The sequence below is a fragment of the Anomaloglossus baeobatrachus genome, chromosome 4 (genome assembly GCF_048569485.1).
Source record: "Anomaloglossus baeobatrachus isolate aAnoBae1 chromosome 4, aAnoBae1.hap1, whole genome shotgun sequence".
NCBI classification, from domain to species: domain Eukaryota; kingdom Metazoa; phylum Chordata; class Amphibia; order Anura; family Aromobatidae; genus Anomaloglossus; species Anomaloglossus baeobatrachus.
This window is the reverse complement of record NC_134356.1, coordinates 643,333,454-643,350,216: the sequence shown is the minus strand read 5'-3', so window position 1 is coordinate 643,350,216 and position 16,763 is coordinate 643,333,454. Positions and strand designations below refer to the sequence as shown.

At 51.3% G+C, this 16,763-nt stretch overlaps 1 protein-coding gene across 1 annotated transcript in view; it reads right to left on the bottom strand.

Moving 5' to 3' along the window:
• Positions 1–16,763, bottom strand: part of KCTD9 (potassium channel tetramerization domain containing 9) — an 80,234-nt gene that overhangs the window by 58,757 nt on the left and 4,714 nt on the right. The window contains exons 3-7 of the mRNA XM_075343071.1: positions 16,085–16,128; positions 15,678–15,774; positions 15,481–15,539; positions 1,594–1,722; positions 1,441–1,508 (exon numbers count right to left, since the gene is read on the bottom strand). Of these exons, the coding sequence (XP_075199186.1) occupies positions 1,441–1,508; positions 1,594–1,722; positions 15,481–15,539; positions 15,678–15,774; positions 16,085–16,128 (397 nt within the window). The remainder of the gene's footprint in view (positions 1–1,440; positions 1,509–1,593; positions 1,723–15,480; positions 15,540–15,677; positions 15,775–16,084; positions 16,129–16,763) is intronic.

The following is a 16,763-nucleotide window of genomic DNA, read 5'->3' as shown; positions in this document are numbered from 1 at the left end:
CGCAAAAGTGCGGGAACCTGGTGGCCCATAGTGATCAGTGAGGGGGGCGGAGGACAGCGAAGTGTGCTCCAGCCCTCACTGTCGGCATCATACCGACCGTCCCGCCTTTCTCCCTGACTGGCAGGCTCAGGGGCGGGAGTTTAACACACTAGGCCGCAAAAGCCGGGGACTAAAGTAAAAACCGCGGCCGACAAACAGGCACGGTCGGCGCGGTAGTCCCAGACAAAAAATCCACACCGCAGTCGCAGCTGCGTCTGAGGCCAAGGTGCTTCATGCACCGTCCCAACGGGGACACAGAGTACCTGTAGATGCAGGGCCATGTCCCTGACGATACTCCGTCTCCTGTCCGGCAGATTCCCCCAGGGGCTGCGGAGGGAGCCCGGTCCCAGTGGCTGGATGACCGGTTAGGATCCCACTTCCCCAGAGCCCCTAAGGGATGGGGAAGGAAAACGGCATGTGGCTCCTGCCTGTGTACCCGCAATGGGTACCTCAACCTTAACAGCACTGCCGACTCAGTGGGGTGAGAAGGGAGCATGCCGGGGGCCCTGTTAGGGGCCCTCTTTTCTTCCATCCGATATAATCAGCAGCTGCTGCTGACTAAAATGTGGAGCATTGTGTGCATGTGTGCCTCCTTCAACACAAAGCATAAAAACTGATGAGCCCGTGATGCACGGGAGGGTGTATAGCAGAGGGGAGGGGTTACACTTTTTAAAGCTTAATACTTTGTGTGGCCTCCGGAGGCAGAAGCTATACACCCGATTGTCTGGGTCTCCCAATGGAGCGACAAAGAAAGCTAAATGTTATGCTCTAAGAAGCAGAAGACTGTTGCAATATCAGCCAAGGGATCCATGATATCCTGCATCCAAGACGTTTCTTGGGCTCAGTGTCATACAAGAGTCCACCAGAACTTCATCCTTTCACGCTGAGACAGATCTCCAGAAGGATCCTCTTAAACTCATCCTGTAAAGAGGTCTATCAGCCGGTGGCTCACAATAGAGAATCTGGTGAAAGGAACATCTTGAATTCAACATCCACCATCATCAGTAACAACAGATGCCAGGAAGAAGGGTTGAGGAGCAGTTATCTCTAAGATCACCTTCCAAGGTGTCTAGTCGAAAGATATGGATGGGTAATCTTCAAACTTCAGACATAGAAGCAGCCCTCAAATCAGCAAAATCTTTACTGCGAGGAACCCATGTCAGAATCTATTCCGACAATATGACCACAGAACCTCACCTAAAACATTGAAGGAAGTCACAGCAAGGATCTTTTGTTGGGAGGGGTGAAACATTACCTCCTGTTTTTGTCGTCCCTTCATCTAAAAAGGTTCCGACATTATTTAAGCAGCTTGACCCGTAAAAATGAAGTCCTCATACGACTGTTGTTAGAAAACTAAACAAGGTCATAACTCTTGTAAGAAGGTGATATACACACGCTCACCTTTATGGCCAACTCCAGGTGCTCGATCAATGAATCGATGCCAAAGAACTTGGCTTCTTCCAAGACGCCTGCAATGGAATAGACTAGTTACTCCTCCCATCCCTTCCACCGCCAATGGGTTTCCACTGTAGATGAAACAGAACAAGTGCTCACCCAGCAGGTTGACTCCATCATTGACGATAAGTTGTCCGTGACGTAGGTAGTTGAGAATTGGCTCAAAGTATTCAGGACTGCGGTCGATGAGGAAAGCTCCTCTGTGATCCCTCTTATTCCCCCAGGCATCTGAAAAAGTGATGAGCGAAATACAGAAAAACGCTCAGAAAATACAAGTAATGAGATTATTATTATTATTATGGTATCCACCGGTCACTCTCCACTAAGGCTGAAAGCGGGTTTCCTGACCAGAACTCTTTATACGATGTTAAGAAGCATAAGTATGGTCAAGATAGGACAGGTCCTTAAAGGGGTGGTTCCCCTAAAATAAATGGGCATTATTGAATAGTTCTTGTTAAACACAAGCAAGTTTGCAATTTACTGCTTATTAAAATTTTCATCCGTTCTTGAGATATTAACACGTTTCTGTTTACGGTTTGTTGCTTTGGAAACCGACCACCGCTGCAGGACGGCAGCACATGCACAGCACTCAAATCTCTTTTCTATTGAGCTTGTAAATCACTGCTTTGAAGCTGGTTAGGATTGATGAAGAGCGCTGTTACCTCCTAATCCTGTGCAGAATCAGCGCAGTGCTTACAAGCTAGCCTGCAGCGGTGGTCGGTCTCCTAGGCAACTAGCTGTAAACAAAAGGAGAGAAAAAAATAAGTGTTAATATCTCAAGAACGGCTTTAAAATTTTAATAAACAGTAAATTGCAAAAGAGCTCCTTTTGACAAGCAAAATCTGATAATACCCCATCTGTGAAGATAAGAATAACCCTTTAAGGGTTTTTCTGATATGGATAGCCCGTCCTTAGGATAGGTTGGCCATCAATACAAGACTGGTCAGGGTGATTTCTGGCACTTCTACCAATGATCGGGCTCAGGCTTCCATACACAGCCTAAATCGGCGAGTTTAGCAAGTACAGCCGACGATCTAATGTGTAAGACCTTGTGCCCACGCTGCGTATTTTGACGCAGATTTTCAGAAATCTGCATGTCCATTGAGAAGCCAGCAAAGTCTATGAGAATTCAGAAGTGCTGTGCCCACGTTGAGTATTTTTCCCCTTGCGTATTTGGTGTAGATTTCTTTTTTTCTGCACCAAATCTGCACCAAATACGAGGTGAAAAATACTCAACGTGGGCACAGCACTTCTGAATTCTCAGACTTTGCTGGCTTCACAATGGACATGCAGATTTTGCTGCAGATTTCGGAAAATACGCGTCAAAACTACACTGGGCCTTAGGCTGCTTTTACACTTCTGTTTTTGTGCATCAGTCACAATCTGTTGCCTTGAGGAATTACGGTATCCTGCACAATATTTTGCAGGAATCAGTTTTTCCCCATAGACTTGTATTAAGGACGGATTGTGACTGATGGGATGCGTTGCATCCGCCGCGCGACGGATCAGTAGTTTTGTGACTGAACATCGAGTGGAAAGCAAAGCAGAACGTAACGTTTTTTCTGAGCAGCGAAAAAAAAATGGACAGCGACGGAATGCATCGGCGTCTGTCGTGTGTTATAATGGAAGCCTATGGGCGGCAGTATCAGTCGAAATCCGTCAAGTGACGGATCTGTATTTTTACAACTGAGCATGCTCAGATGTGTAAATTCCTTTCCAGGGAGGAGAAAAAAAAAAAAACAAAAAACAATCTCTCTCTCTCATGGAGTTAGAAAAGTTTTAAAACTTTCTCTGCATGGGCAAATTTCATTTATTCCTCTCCTTTTTCTAGAAGGATCATAACTTTTTTTTTTTATTAGTTTTTTTTATTAGTTTACAAGTTATAAGTTTTGAATTACAGCATTCATTATTTTAATAAATGGGGATAAAACTGCGGTCATTGGGCATCAAAACCTGACCTGGTATGATACGAGACTTATTAGTGGTGGCTCAGTGGTTAGCACTGCAGTCTTGTGGTGGCTCAGTGGTTAGCAGTGCAGTCTTGTGGTGGCTGAGTGGTTAGCACTGCAGTCTTGCAGCGCTGGGGTCCTGGGTTCGTATCCCACTAAGGACACCATCTGCAAGGACTCTGTATGTTCTCCCAGTGTTTGCGTGGGTTTCCTCCGGGTGCTCCGGTTTCCTCCCACAATTCAAAAAGACATACAGATAGGGAATTTAGATTGTGAGCCCCAATAGGGACAGTGTTCCTGATGTCTGTGGAATTAACAGCGCTATATAAATGAATAAATATTATTATCATCTTTTATTTTGTGTAACAAAAAAAAAAAAAGAATTGAGCTGTCATTTCTCTGCCACTGGTAGTTTATTTTTTTTCTCCTATTGATAGTGTTTTTCTTTGTCGCTCTATTGGGAGACCCAGACAATTGAGTGTATAGGCTATGCCTCCGGAGGCCGCACAAAGTATTACACTCAAAAGTGTTAAGCCCCTCCCCTTCTGCCTATACACCCCCGTGCTCCCACGGGCTCCTCAGTTTTTTGCTTTGTGCGAAGGAGGTCAGACACGCACGCACAGCTCCACAGATTGGTCAGCAGCAGCCCCCAGCATGCTCCCTTCTCACCCCACTCTTGTCGGCGGTGTTGTTAAGGTTGAGGTATCCATTGCGGGTACGGAGGCTGGAGCCCACATGCTGTTTTCCTTCCCCATCCCCCTCAGGGTTCTGGTGGAAGTGGGATCCTATCGGTCTTCAGGCACTGAGACCGTGCTTCATCCACAACTCCTGTGGAGCCTGCTGGATAGGAGCCGGGTATCGTTCAAGGACATGGCCCTGCTACTTGGAGGTACTCTGTGTCCCCGTGGGGACCGCGCACAGCAACACTCCAGCTTTGCTGGGTGTGCTAGTGCACCGGGGACCGCGGCGCTGACCGGGTTAATATGTGCCATTACACACTCAGCGTTGCTGAGTGTGTTTATGAATAGGGACTGCCGCATTGACCGCCGCTGCCTTGGAAATACTGCGGCGCGGCTGGGACTTGTAGTGCGCCGGGGACTTCCACGCCGGCCGCGCTTTTACGGCGGCCGCGTTTATTACTAGACCGTTGGGTGAGAGACAGTCTGTCTCACGGTTACAAGATAGAGTTCACCTCTCGTCCCCCGACTCGATTCTTCAGGTCATCCCCGCCTCCCGAGCGAGCCGAGGCTCTTCTGCAGGCGCTGGGCATTCTGAAGGCAGAAGGAGTGGTGGTCCCTGTTCCTCTTCAGCAACAGGGCCACGGTTTTTACTCCAACTTGTTTGTGGTCCCAAAGAAGGACGGGTCTTTTCGACCTGTCCTGGACCTGAAACTTCTCAACAAACACGTAAAGACCAGGCGGTTCCGGATGGAATCCCTCCGCTCCGTCATCGCCTCAATGTCCCAGGGAGATTTCCTTGCATCGATCGATATCAAGGATGCTTATCTCCACGTACCGATTGCTCCAGAGCACCAGCGCTTCTTGCGCTTCGCCATAGGGAACGAACACCTGCAGTTCGTGGCACTGCCGTTCGGCCTGGCAACAGCCCCACGGGTTTTCACCAAGGTTATGGCTACTGTAGTAGCGGTCCTCCACTCTCAGGGTCAGTCGGTGATCCCGTACTTGGACGATCTGTTGATCAAGGCACCCTCTCTAGAGGCATGCCAACACAGCCTCGACGCTACCCTGGAGACTCTCCAGAGTTTCGGGTGGATCATCAATTTTCCAAAGTCAAATCTGACACCGGCCCAATCGCTGACATACCTTGGCATGGAGTTTCATACCCTCTCAGCGATAGTGAAGCTTCCGCTGATCAAGCAGCGGTCACTACAGACAGGGGTACAATCTCTCCTTCAAGGTCGGTCACACACCTTGAGACGCCTCATGCACTTCCTGGGGAAGATGGTGGCAGCAATGGAGGCAGTTCCTTTCGCGCAGTTTCACCTGCGTCCTCTTCAATGGGACATCCTTCGCAAATGGGACAGGAAGCCGACGTCCCTCGACAGGAACGTCTCCCTCTCGCAGGCGACCAAAGCTTCCCTTCGGTGGTGGCTTCTTCCCACTTCATTATCGAAAGGGAAATCCTTCCTACCCCCATCCTGGGAGGTGGTCACGACGGACGCGAGTCTGTCAGGGTGGGGAGCGGTTTTTCTCCACCACAGGGCTCAGGGTACGTGGACCCAGCAAGAGTCCTCGCTTCAGATCAATGTTCTGGAAATACGGGCAGTGTATCTTGCCCTGAAAGCGTTCCAGCAGTGGCTGGAAGGCAAGCAGATCAGAATTCAGTCAGACAATTCCACAGCGGTGGCATACATCAACCACCAAGGCGGCACACGCAGTCGGCAAGCCTTCCAGGAAGTCCGGCGGATTCTACTGTGGGTGGAAGCCACGGCCTCCACCATCTCCGCAGTTCACATTCCAGGCGTGGAAAACTGGGAAGCAGATTATCTCAGTCGCCAGGGCATGGACGCAGGGGAATGGTCCCTTCACCCGGACGTGTTTCAGGAGATCTGTTGCCGCTGGGGGGTGCCGGACGTCGATCTCATGGCGTCCCGGCACAACAACAAGGTACCAGCGTTCATGGCACGGTCTCAAGATCCCAGAGCTCTGGCGGCAGACGCCTTAGTTCAGGATTGGTCGCAGTTTCAGCTCCCTTATGTGTTTCCTCCGCTGGCACTGTTGCCCAGAGTGTTACGCAAGATCAGGGCCGACTGCCGCCGCGTCATCCTTGTCGCTCCAGACTGGCCGAGGCGGTCGTGGTACCCGGATCTGTGGCATCTCACGGTCGGCCAACCGTGGGCACTACCAGACCGACCAGACTTGCTATCTCAAGGGCCGTTTTTCCATCTGAATTCTGCGGCCCTCAACCTGACTGTGTGGCCATTGAGTCCTGGATCCTAGCGTCTTCAGGGTTATCTCAAGACGTCATTGCCACTATGAGACAAGCTAGGAAACCAACGTCCGCCAAGATCTACCACAGGACGTGGAAAATTTTCCTGTCGTGGTGCTCTGCTCAGGGTATTTCTCCCTGGCCTTTTGCTTTGCCCACTTTTCTGTCCTTCCTTCAATCTGGACTGGAAAAGGGTTTGTCGCTCGGCTCCCTTAAGGGACAAGTCTCGGCGCTCTCTGTGTTTTTCCAGAAGCGCCTAGCCAGACTTCCACAGGTACGCACGTTCCTGCAGGGTGTTTGTCACATCGTCCCTCCTTACAAGCGGCCGTTAGAACCCTGGGATCTGAACAGGGTGCTGACGGTTCTTCAGAAACCACCATTCGAGCCAATGAGGGATATTTCTCTCTCACGCCTTTCGCAGAAAGTGGTTTTTCTAGTAGCAGTCACTTCACTTCGGAGAGTGTCTGAGCTAGCAGCGCTGTCATGCAAAGCCCCTTTCCTGGTGTTTCACCAGGACAAGGTGGTTCTGCGTCCGGTTCCGGAATTTCTCCCTAAGGTGGTATCCCCCTTTCATCTCAATCAGGATATCTCCTTACCTTCTTTTTGTCCTCATCCAGTTCACCAATGTGAAAAGGATTTGCACTTGTTAGATCTGGTGAGAGCACTCAGACTCTACATTTCTCGTACGGCGCCCCTGCGCCGCTCGGATGCACTCTTTGTCCTTGTCGCTGGCCAGCGTAAAGGGTCACAGGCTTCCAAATCAACCCTGGCTCGGTGGATCAAGGAGCCAATTATCGAAGCTTACCGTTCGGCTGGGCTTCCGGTTCCCTCAGGGCTGAAGGCCCATTCTACCAGAGCCGTGGGCGCGTTCTGGGCTTTGAGGCACCAGGCTACGGCTCAGCAGGTGTGTCAGGCGGCTACCTGGTCGAGCCTGCACACTTTCACGAAGCACTATCAGGTGCATACCTATGCTTCGGCGGATGCCAGCCTAGGTAGACGAGTCCTTCAGGCGGCGGTTGCCCACCTGTAGGAAGAGGCCGTTTTACGGCTCTCTTACGAGGTATTATTTTACCCACCCAGGGACTGCTTTTGGACGTCCCAATTGTCTGGGTCTCCCAATAGAGCGACAAAGAAGAAGGGAATTTTGTTTACTTACCGTAAATTCCTTTTCTTCTAGCTCTAATTGGGAGACCCAGCACCCGCCCCTGTTTTTTTGTGTACACATGTTGTTCATGTTGAATGGTTTCAGTTCTCCGATATTCCTTCGGATTGAAGTTACTTTAAACCAGTTTATAATTCTTTTTCCTCCTTCTTGCTTTTGCACCAAAACTGAGGAGCCCGTGGGAGCACGGGGGTGTATAGGCAGAAGGGGAGGGGGTTAACACTTTTGAGTGTAATACTTTGTGCGGCCTCCGGAGGCATAGCCTATACACCCAATTGTCTGGGTCTCCCAATTAGAGCTAGAAGAAAAGGAATTTACGGTAAGTAAACAAAATTCCCTTCTTTTATTGATAACATTTTGGGGTACAACCAATGTTAAGGTCACTTTTTATTGCAAGTATGTGTTTATTTTTACATTGGGAAAATGAGGGAGATGCTTATTAAAAATATTTTTTTATTTTCAAATTTTTACTTTTTTTTTTTTTTTTTTTTTTTGTCCCTAAGAGTGGGGACTGTAAAATTACCAGAGGTTGGGCACCAAGATGGTGGCAAAAGGGACAACCCTTTGGCTTCCTTTGATTGCATTGCCTGGGGTTCATTGTGGGCTATGTGAGCTAGCAATGTACCGTATTTTTCGTTTTATAAGATGCACCAGATAAGACGTACCCCAAATTTAGAGGGAAAAAAACAAACAAAAAAACAAAAAACAAAAAAAAACCGTGGTCCATCTTTTAATCTGGTGGTGTCTTACTAGGGGGCGGCAGCAGTGGTGGAAGGGAGTCACAGGAGGCAGGGGCAGCGGTGGAGTAGGGCGATGCTGCGGGCAGTGAGGTGGGTGTCCCGGATATTCTCTGCAGGCGATGGCAGGAGCATCCAGAAACTGTCGGCATTGCAGATGTCAAAGAAATGGCGCCGGAGTTGGCGTATGTGCAGAATAAACTATTGGCTCATTGACAAGCCAAGTTCTCATCTGCGCACGCGCCACCTCCAGGTGCTATTCTCCTTAAAGGGAACATATCACCAGATTTTTCACTATTAAACCAAAAGCATCCCCTTCTGCAGCTTCGGGGCTGCATTCTATGAAGGTGCACCTTGGCCCCCCCCCCCCTTCCAGACCCCAAAAATAACTTTATAAAATCTTGCTGTTTCCTATGCAAATGACTTGTGTTGGCCAGATGGGCGGGCTCTAATTGGGCTACTGTCCCCCCTCCTGCCGCTGTTCGCCGTCCCCCAGTCCTGATTTACATGGATGACGCTGCACCCGTCATTGTCCACGCTGCTGGAGTCTCGCGCAGGCGCATTTCGCTGTGATTTTTTTTTTCCTGTGCTCGTCTCCTAGTGTTCCGTGGTGTGTTCGGTAGCTCTTCCTATCGATTTCCGGTACCAGGGAAAGCTGGGTACTAAGTGCCGGGAATGATACAGATAAGCATTAGCCAGCGCCTGCGCATAAAGGTAGAGGCAGAGCTAAATGCGCAGGCACGAGATTATGGGTAGGTACGAGGATGATGCTGGTGAGGTCATACACAGCGCCGACCATAATCTCGTGCCTGCGCAACTACATCACCGGCACTCGCGCGAGGGAAACTATGCTCAGCCCTGCAATAGGGGCACAGCGAAATGCGCCTGCGCAAGACTCCAGCAACAAGGTACACCTTCCTAGAGTGCAGCCCAGGAGCTGAAGAAGGTGATATTTTTGGTTTAATAGGGAAAAAAGAGAATTTTGTTTATTACCGTAAATTCTTTTTCTTATAGTTCCGACATGGGAGACCCAGACCACGGGTGTATAGCTTCTGCCTCGGGAGGACACACAAAGTACTACACTAAAAGTGTAGCTCCTCCCTCCTAGCATATACACCCCCTGGTAGCCAGTCCTAGCCAGTTTAGTGCAAAAGCTGAAGGAGGACATCCACCCACAAGTAGAGACAGAGCAAAACCCGGAACAACCGGAACCTCTGTCTACAACAACAGCCGGTGATAACACACGGAACAAGAAACCTGCCAACAGGCAACAGGGAGGGTGCTGGGTCTCCCATGTCAGAACTATAAGAAAAAGAATTTACGGTAAGTAACAAAATTCTCTTTTTCTTCATCGTTCCTTATGGGAGACCCAGACCATGGGACGTTCTAAAGCAGTCCATGGGCGGGAATAAACAGAAAAACTAAGAAGTAGGCGAAACCTAACTTCACAAATGGGCGACAGCCGCCTGAAGGATGCGTCTGCCCAAGCTCGCATCTGCCGAAGCAAGAGCATGCACTTGGTAGTGCTACGAAAAAGTATACAGACTAGTCCAAGTGGCAGTCTGACAGACCTGCTGAGCCGTAGCCTGTGCCTGAAAGCCTAAGAGGCACCGACAGCTCTGGTCAAGCGTGCCTTGATCCCCGGCGGGCGAGGCACTTGAGTACACTGGTAGGTATTGGAAATGGCCGACCTAAACCAACGAGCCAGGGTCGGCTTAAATGCCGAAAGGCCCTTACGCTGACCAGCGGTCAGCACAAAAGAGAGATGCGCCGCCTAAGAACAGCGGTGCGAGACACATAGATCCGGAGCGCCCGCACCAGATCCAGAGTATTCAACGCCCTTTCAAAGCGATGAACAGGAGCCGGACAAAGGAAGGCAGGGAAAATGCCCCGGTTAAGGTGGCAGCAACCACCTTAGGGAGAAAGTCCGGAGTCGGACGGAGAACCACCTTGACTTGATGAAGGGAGGACTCCGAAGAGAGTGCAGCCAAAACAGAGACTCCCTTGAGGGAAGTCATGGCCACTAGAAAGACCACTTTCTGTGAAAGACTAAACAAAGAAACCTCACTAAGAGGCTCAAAGGGGGGTTTCCGGAAGCTGTGAGGACCGAATTAAGGTCCCAGGGCTCCAAGGGCCGCCGGTAGGGCGGAATGATGTGAGATGCGCCCTGCATGAAGGAGCGCACCTGGGCCAGCCGGGCGATACGCCGCTGGCACAACACTGACAGAGCCGAGAGCTGTCCCTTAAGGGAATTGAGGGATAGTCCTAGCTGCAGACCGGACTGCAGAAGGGACAGGAGGGTCGGCAAGGACAAAAAGCCAAAGGATACTTCCGAGCTCCAGTCATAGTGGAGATGACTTCAGGAGGGATACCAGACGTCATCAAGATCCATGACTCAAACGCCACGCCGTCAAACTGAGAGCCGTAGGTTCTGGCGGAAGGACGGATTTCGTGAGAGAAGGTCTGGACAGTCCGGGAGATGCTATGGCACCTCTACGGACAGACGGAGCAGGTCAGGGTACCAAGCTTGCCTGGGTCAGTCTGGAGTAATGAGAATGACCCGACGACCCTCCTTTCCGATCTTGCGCAGGACTCTGGGCAAGAACTAGAGGGTGAAACACGTAGGACACACGAAGCTGGGACCAAACTCGAACCAGTGCGTCTGCCGCAAAAACCTGAGGATCGTGGAGCCACGGTTTGACGGCAGAAACAATCTGCCTCCCAGTTTCCCACGTCTGGGATGTGGGCTGTGGACATGGTGGACTAGGAGTCCTCCGTCCACTGAAGAATGCGATGAACCACCAACATTGCCAGGCGGCTGAGTGCCCCGCCCTGGAGGTTGAAGTAGGCAAACGCTGAAGCGTTGTCTGACTGGACTCGAATGTGCCTGGTTGCCAACAGATGGTGAAAGGCTTAGAGAGCTAGAAACACAGCTCTGATTTCCAGCACATTGATCCAGAGGGCTGATTCGGACCTGCGCTCCATGGTGGAGGTATACTGCTCCCCAGCCGGATAGACTAGCATCTTGGTGAGGATCACCCGGGACGGAGCCAAAAAGGAGCGTCCCTGAGACAGAGGGGACGATGCCACCATTGAAATGAGCCCCTGGTCTGTGGCAGAGCCACCGCCCCGTGGAAGGAAGAAGTCCGCTTGTCCCAACAGCGGAAAATATCCAGCCGTAAAGGACGCAGATGGAACTGGGCAAGGGAATGCTTCCATTGACACCACCATCTGATCCAGCACCTGTATTAGGTGCCTGAAGGAACGACGTCGACCGCCAGCGGAGGGAGTGCTGCCTGACTAAGGGCAGATTCACAAGTGCCGACAGAGTCTCGAATTGCGTCCCTGGGTCTGTGAACTTCTGGGTCGAAGTCAGAGTGGACTTGGACAGAATGACAAGCCACCCGAATTGTGAGAGTGGCGAGAGTGAGCGAGGCACTCCGCTAACAGTCTGCACTGGATGAAAACCCAGAGTAGAAGGCTGTCCTGGACAAAAAAATCACTGCCAACCCCTAGATGTGCAGGACCGCAATCACAGCTGCCCCGACTTTGAGAATACTCGAGGGGCCGTGGCTAACCCAAAGGGAAGAGCCACGAATTGGACCACTCTGATTGCAAAACGTAGCCAACGCTGGTGTGAAACTGCGATTGGCACATGCAAATAGGCATCTCTGATGTCGATGGATGCTAGGGAATCTCCTTGGGTCACTGATTGATCGCAGAGACTCTATGCGAAACTGCCGCACCTGAACATGTTTGAGAAGCTTGAGATCCAGGTCGGAAGGCACCGCCCTCCTCGGGTACTAGGAATAGATTTAAGCAGAAATCTCAGAACCGTTCCCAGTCGGGAACCGGTACAATTACTCCAGTGGCCTGCAAGAATGCCACAGCCTGTGAGAAGGCGGCGGCCTTGGAGCAGAGGGAAGTTGACAGAAAAAAATCTGTTTGGCGGGCTGGATAGAATTCTATCCTGTAGCCGTGGGAGATGGTATCTCGCACCCACTGATCGGAGACGTGTTAAAACCATACGTCGCCAAGTGGGAGAGCCTGCCACCGACCAAGGACGTTGCTGGCGTGGCCAGATAGCCAGGAGGAGGCTGACATAGTGGCAGCATGTCCTGCGGTCTTCTCGCGCGCCATTTGGGTTTACGATCCTTGGCTGAGCCAGTGGGCGAGGCCGAGGGCTAAGAGAACGATCAGATGGAGGAATGAAAAGAACGAAACTTCGACTGATTCCTGCCCTGGACAGGTTTCCTGGTTTAGGTTTGTGGCATGGAAGAAACTCTTCCCGCCAGGAGCTTCCCGAATAATTTCATCCAGTTGTTCCCGAACAGTCTGGTCCCAGCAAAAGGGAGCCCAGCAAGGAACTTCTTTAGGAGCATCCGCCTTCCACTTCCGAAGCCACAGGAGCCTGCGGATAGCGAGAAAATTAGCCGAGGCCACCGCAGTGCGGTGAGAGTCTCCAGCATGGCAAACATGGTATAGGATGAAAAGACTGAAGTCTGGAAGCTAAGGCAACCATTTCGGGCAAAGAGTCCCTATGAGGGAATGCATCTCCTCTAGAGAAGCAGAGATGGCTTGAAAGCCGCCCTGCTGCAATGGGGAGAACGAGGCCCCTGCCGCCTCCATACAGATTTGGCCAGAAGGACAAACTGGCGGACAGCAAAACCGTAAGTGAAGAGCCATCAGCCACTGAAACAACGTCCGGGCTGAGAGTCTAAACACTGGAGGGACCACCTTTGGTGAAAGCCCACTCCTAGACCACCGCTGGTGGAAGGGGAAAATTGTCATCAGAACCACGCTTTGGGAAGCGTGTGCCAGAGCAGACCCTGGGCTTGGTCACAGTGGCCTGAAAACTGGAGTGGTTAAGGAACACACTACTTATTCTCTTAGGCAAGGTAAACTGGTGTCCTGTTGCCAGAGAAGTTTGCTCCTCTGATACTGGCGGATTGAGGTCCAGTACAGAATTAATGTACAGGGGGATCCTTAGAGAGGTGCCGTCAGCCACTGATACAACTATCCGGGCTGAAATACTAGACATCGGAGGGACCACCCTTGGTGAATGAGCCCACTCCTTGACCAGCTCTGGTGGAAGGAGGAAACAGTCATCAGAACCACGCTTTGGGAGCGTCTGTCAGGACAGGCTCTGGGCTTGGTCACAGTGGGCTGAAAACTGGAGTGGGTAAGGAACACACTCCTTGTTCTCTTAAGGTATACTGATGCCTTTCTGTCCAGTACAAACATAATGGACGCAATCAAATCATTAGCATCTGCGTCACTTTCGGACAGATCAATGGTACATTGAGTAGCGTCCGAGCCCCCAGAAAAGACCTCCTCCTCGTCCAGTGAGTCAGCTCGTGATATCAGAGCTGTGAGACGGGGAAGGACAGGGGACCCTGCGTCTCCATTTTAGGAGGACGGGGTCTGAACCAGATGAAGAGACCTCTAAGAGCTTGCTGAGCGAGCCGTAGCAGCAGAAGCGCCCTGAGAAGGGGGCTAATGCATGCTCAGCACCCCCGGAGCAGCTGGAGGGACCACTGACAAGCCTCCATGCTGAGGGACCACTGTGTTTATGTGTTCAGTACAGGCAGTACGAGTCTACATGCAGTGCATATTAAGAACAGCCTTGCAGCCTTGCTCTGATGTGAGACATGCTGCAGAAGTGGGGGCTCTGTGAGGGAATGCATCTCCAGAATGACCCCCAGCAGAGTATATAAACAGAGAATATAAGCAGCTGCACAACTGGAGGTTGTGGCTGCCAGACCGTTTAACATACATTTCTGCCAGTCCCCCAGCCCTGGCCCCTACTTGTCACAATGTGGTATCTCTGTGCCTAAGCAGACACCGAGAACGCTGAGAAAATGGCAACCGGAGCGAGGCGAGGGGGCGGGGCCTACTCTGAGAGCGGGCAAATGAGGTATACAGGGGAGGGAATCCTTCCTCAGTGAGGGGTTCCGTTCCCTGTGCTGAACAGCCGCTGGGCGGAGCCACACCGTCCCTCTGCAAGACTGACATGCAGGGGGAGTGAAACCGAAACTAGGCCTCAGGCGAAGCCGGGGCCTAGATTTAAACATGCGGCCAGCGTGCAGGCACCATCGGCGCGGTTCTCCAGTGAAAACTGGAGAACCGGCCGGAAATGTTACCCCAAACATATAATACACTCCCCCCAATAAATAAAGTACAGGGAACCCTGGAAAGACCACTTTCTGTGGTAAAAACGTCTCATACTTAGCTTTTGAGACGCAGGTGCCAGGTCCCTGGGGGGAGTTAAACGCTCCGTCCGTCAGGATCCTGAACAGGGCTGCGGATGGAGACCGGTCTCCTGCAAAGCAGTGAGAACCGTGATGGCTCCCACTTCAAGCCAGAGCCCGAGGGATGGCGAAGGAGCGCGGCATGTGAAGGCTCCAGCCTTGTAAAGTCAACCTTAACAGCACCGCCGACACAGTGGGGTGAGAAGGGACATGCCGGGAGTCCAGATTGGACCCGCTTTTCTTCCAAATCTTTGAAATCAAAAATCAAAAAATCAAAAATCAGAGGATGCATGTGTGTGTGTGACCTCCTGAACACAAAGCATTGAACTGGCTAGGACTGGCTACCAGGGGGTGTATATGCTAGGAGGGAGGAGCTACACGTTTGAGTGTAGTACTTTGTGTGTCCTCCGGAGGCAGAAGCTATACACCCGTGGTCTGGGTCTCCCATAAGGAACGATGAAGAAAAACTGGTGACAGGTTCCCTTTAAATCCACTGCTGGAAGATCAATGGGTCGGAGAAGGGGCACGCAGATGAGATCTTGAGCCGACAACTCCATCTGCGCACGCACTGACTCTTGGGATCCATTATTTGAAGTCCACACTGCCAACATTTTCAGGATGGCCCCTGCCTCACCGTCCGCAGCATCGCCACCGCCCGCATGCAGCATCATCCCTGCCTCCTGTAACCCCTCTCCACCATCCCCCAGGTAAGCTACATTTGGATTAAGAGACGCACCACCCACATTTTTAGGAGGAAAAGTGCATCCTGTAATCCGAAAAACACGGTAATTGCCACTGTCAGAGATTGAGCCCCCTGCCCTGTATGGAGAGAGCTCAGCTCCGCAGTGCACTCCATATACCAGCACAAGTACATCACATTTTGAGGAGCTGTTAAGGTCCCCCCTGCCCCTTCTGCATCCCCTCTCATCTCCATTTACCTCGGTCACTGAACATATGTGATAGCATGCTGTCTGGCTCCTTACTCACAAGTGTGGACCTAGAGAAAAAAAAAAAAAAAAAAAAAAAGAAGATGGATTAAGGCAGAGCCGCCCTGTAAGGAGCAGGTCCAGTGATTCAAAGTCTTTCCACGGGTGGTCCGAGTATCACCGGCCCCCTCTAACGTGCTAACCCGCACCTTGTAGTAGTGAAATATCTCCCCCCGACGTTCAGCGTCAGCCAGTCCGTGTGACCCCCGGTCAGCGGCTCCGTGATCATCGGCTCATTTTGGTCATCTGGGAAGAAAAAAGATCAAGCGGTGAAATTCAGGCACTGCCATGAATGTCTAAGAGAGGGAGGGTATCCGACATCCAAGACCCCTGAAGACCCTCATCTCACTAGGTCTGGCTGCCATATTGAATCCCAACCACATTGGATCTACCCATAAGGATCTGCTGTTCAAATACACGTCAACCCAACCCACCGGAGAATCTTCTGAGTCAGTAGGAACTGTGGGGCGTTGACCCTAGATTCGAGCCGCCATCAGGACAGATGTCAGGTAGCCACTGGCTTCTAAGCTAAGTGGGATCCGACGCTTGCACTCACCTATGCAGGATTCCCCGTCACTCACAAACAAGACGTCGTCATCTCTAGAAAAGAGCAAAGAGAAGCAGAAATGAGTCCAGAAGCAAAAAGGCCAACCATGGTTAAGGTGACCCCCGCACCGAAAACACTAAGGAGGGCCCAACACAAGGCCGTGTCACCCATTGGGTTTTGCAGTTCCAAACAGGATGTGGCGGTCCATAGGTGGACAATGAAACGCAGAGAAGTGAAGCCGGCCTGATAGGGGGGGGGTGTGTTCTCCACTGGAGAGGGGTGATAACTAAAATCTGTGCGGGTCCGGCTGCCGAGACCCCAGTAATCGATAATGAGGAACCAATGGGGAAGCAACAGCCACTGACTTCCCACTAATTACTTATATGTCCGAATGCGCAAGATGGGAGCCGGCGGTGAACACAAGATGACAGGAGCGCTTTTCTTTTTTTCCTCTCTCATCTCCTCCACAAATAATCCAATATGGCCCCCAAACTACTGAGAATAAGTCCAGGCCGTGCTATAACGCTATCGACTGAACTCCAGCATCTTAGAGTGCTCCAGAGCTCACAACTCAATACAAGTCTATGGGGGCCTAGATCTGGCTCCCATAGACTTGCATTGAGCGCTTGTGATGTGACTTCCGGACAGTCAGAGGTTATGGGTACAAGATGGAGCCGCGGCAAGAAAA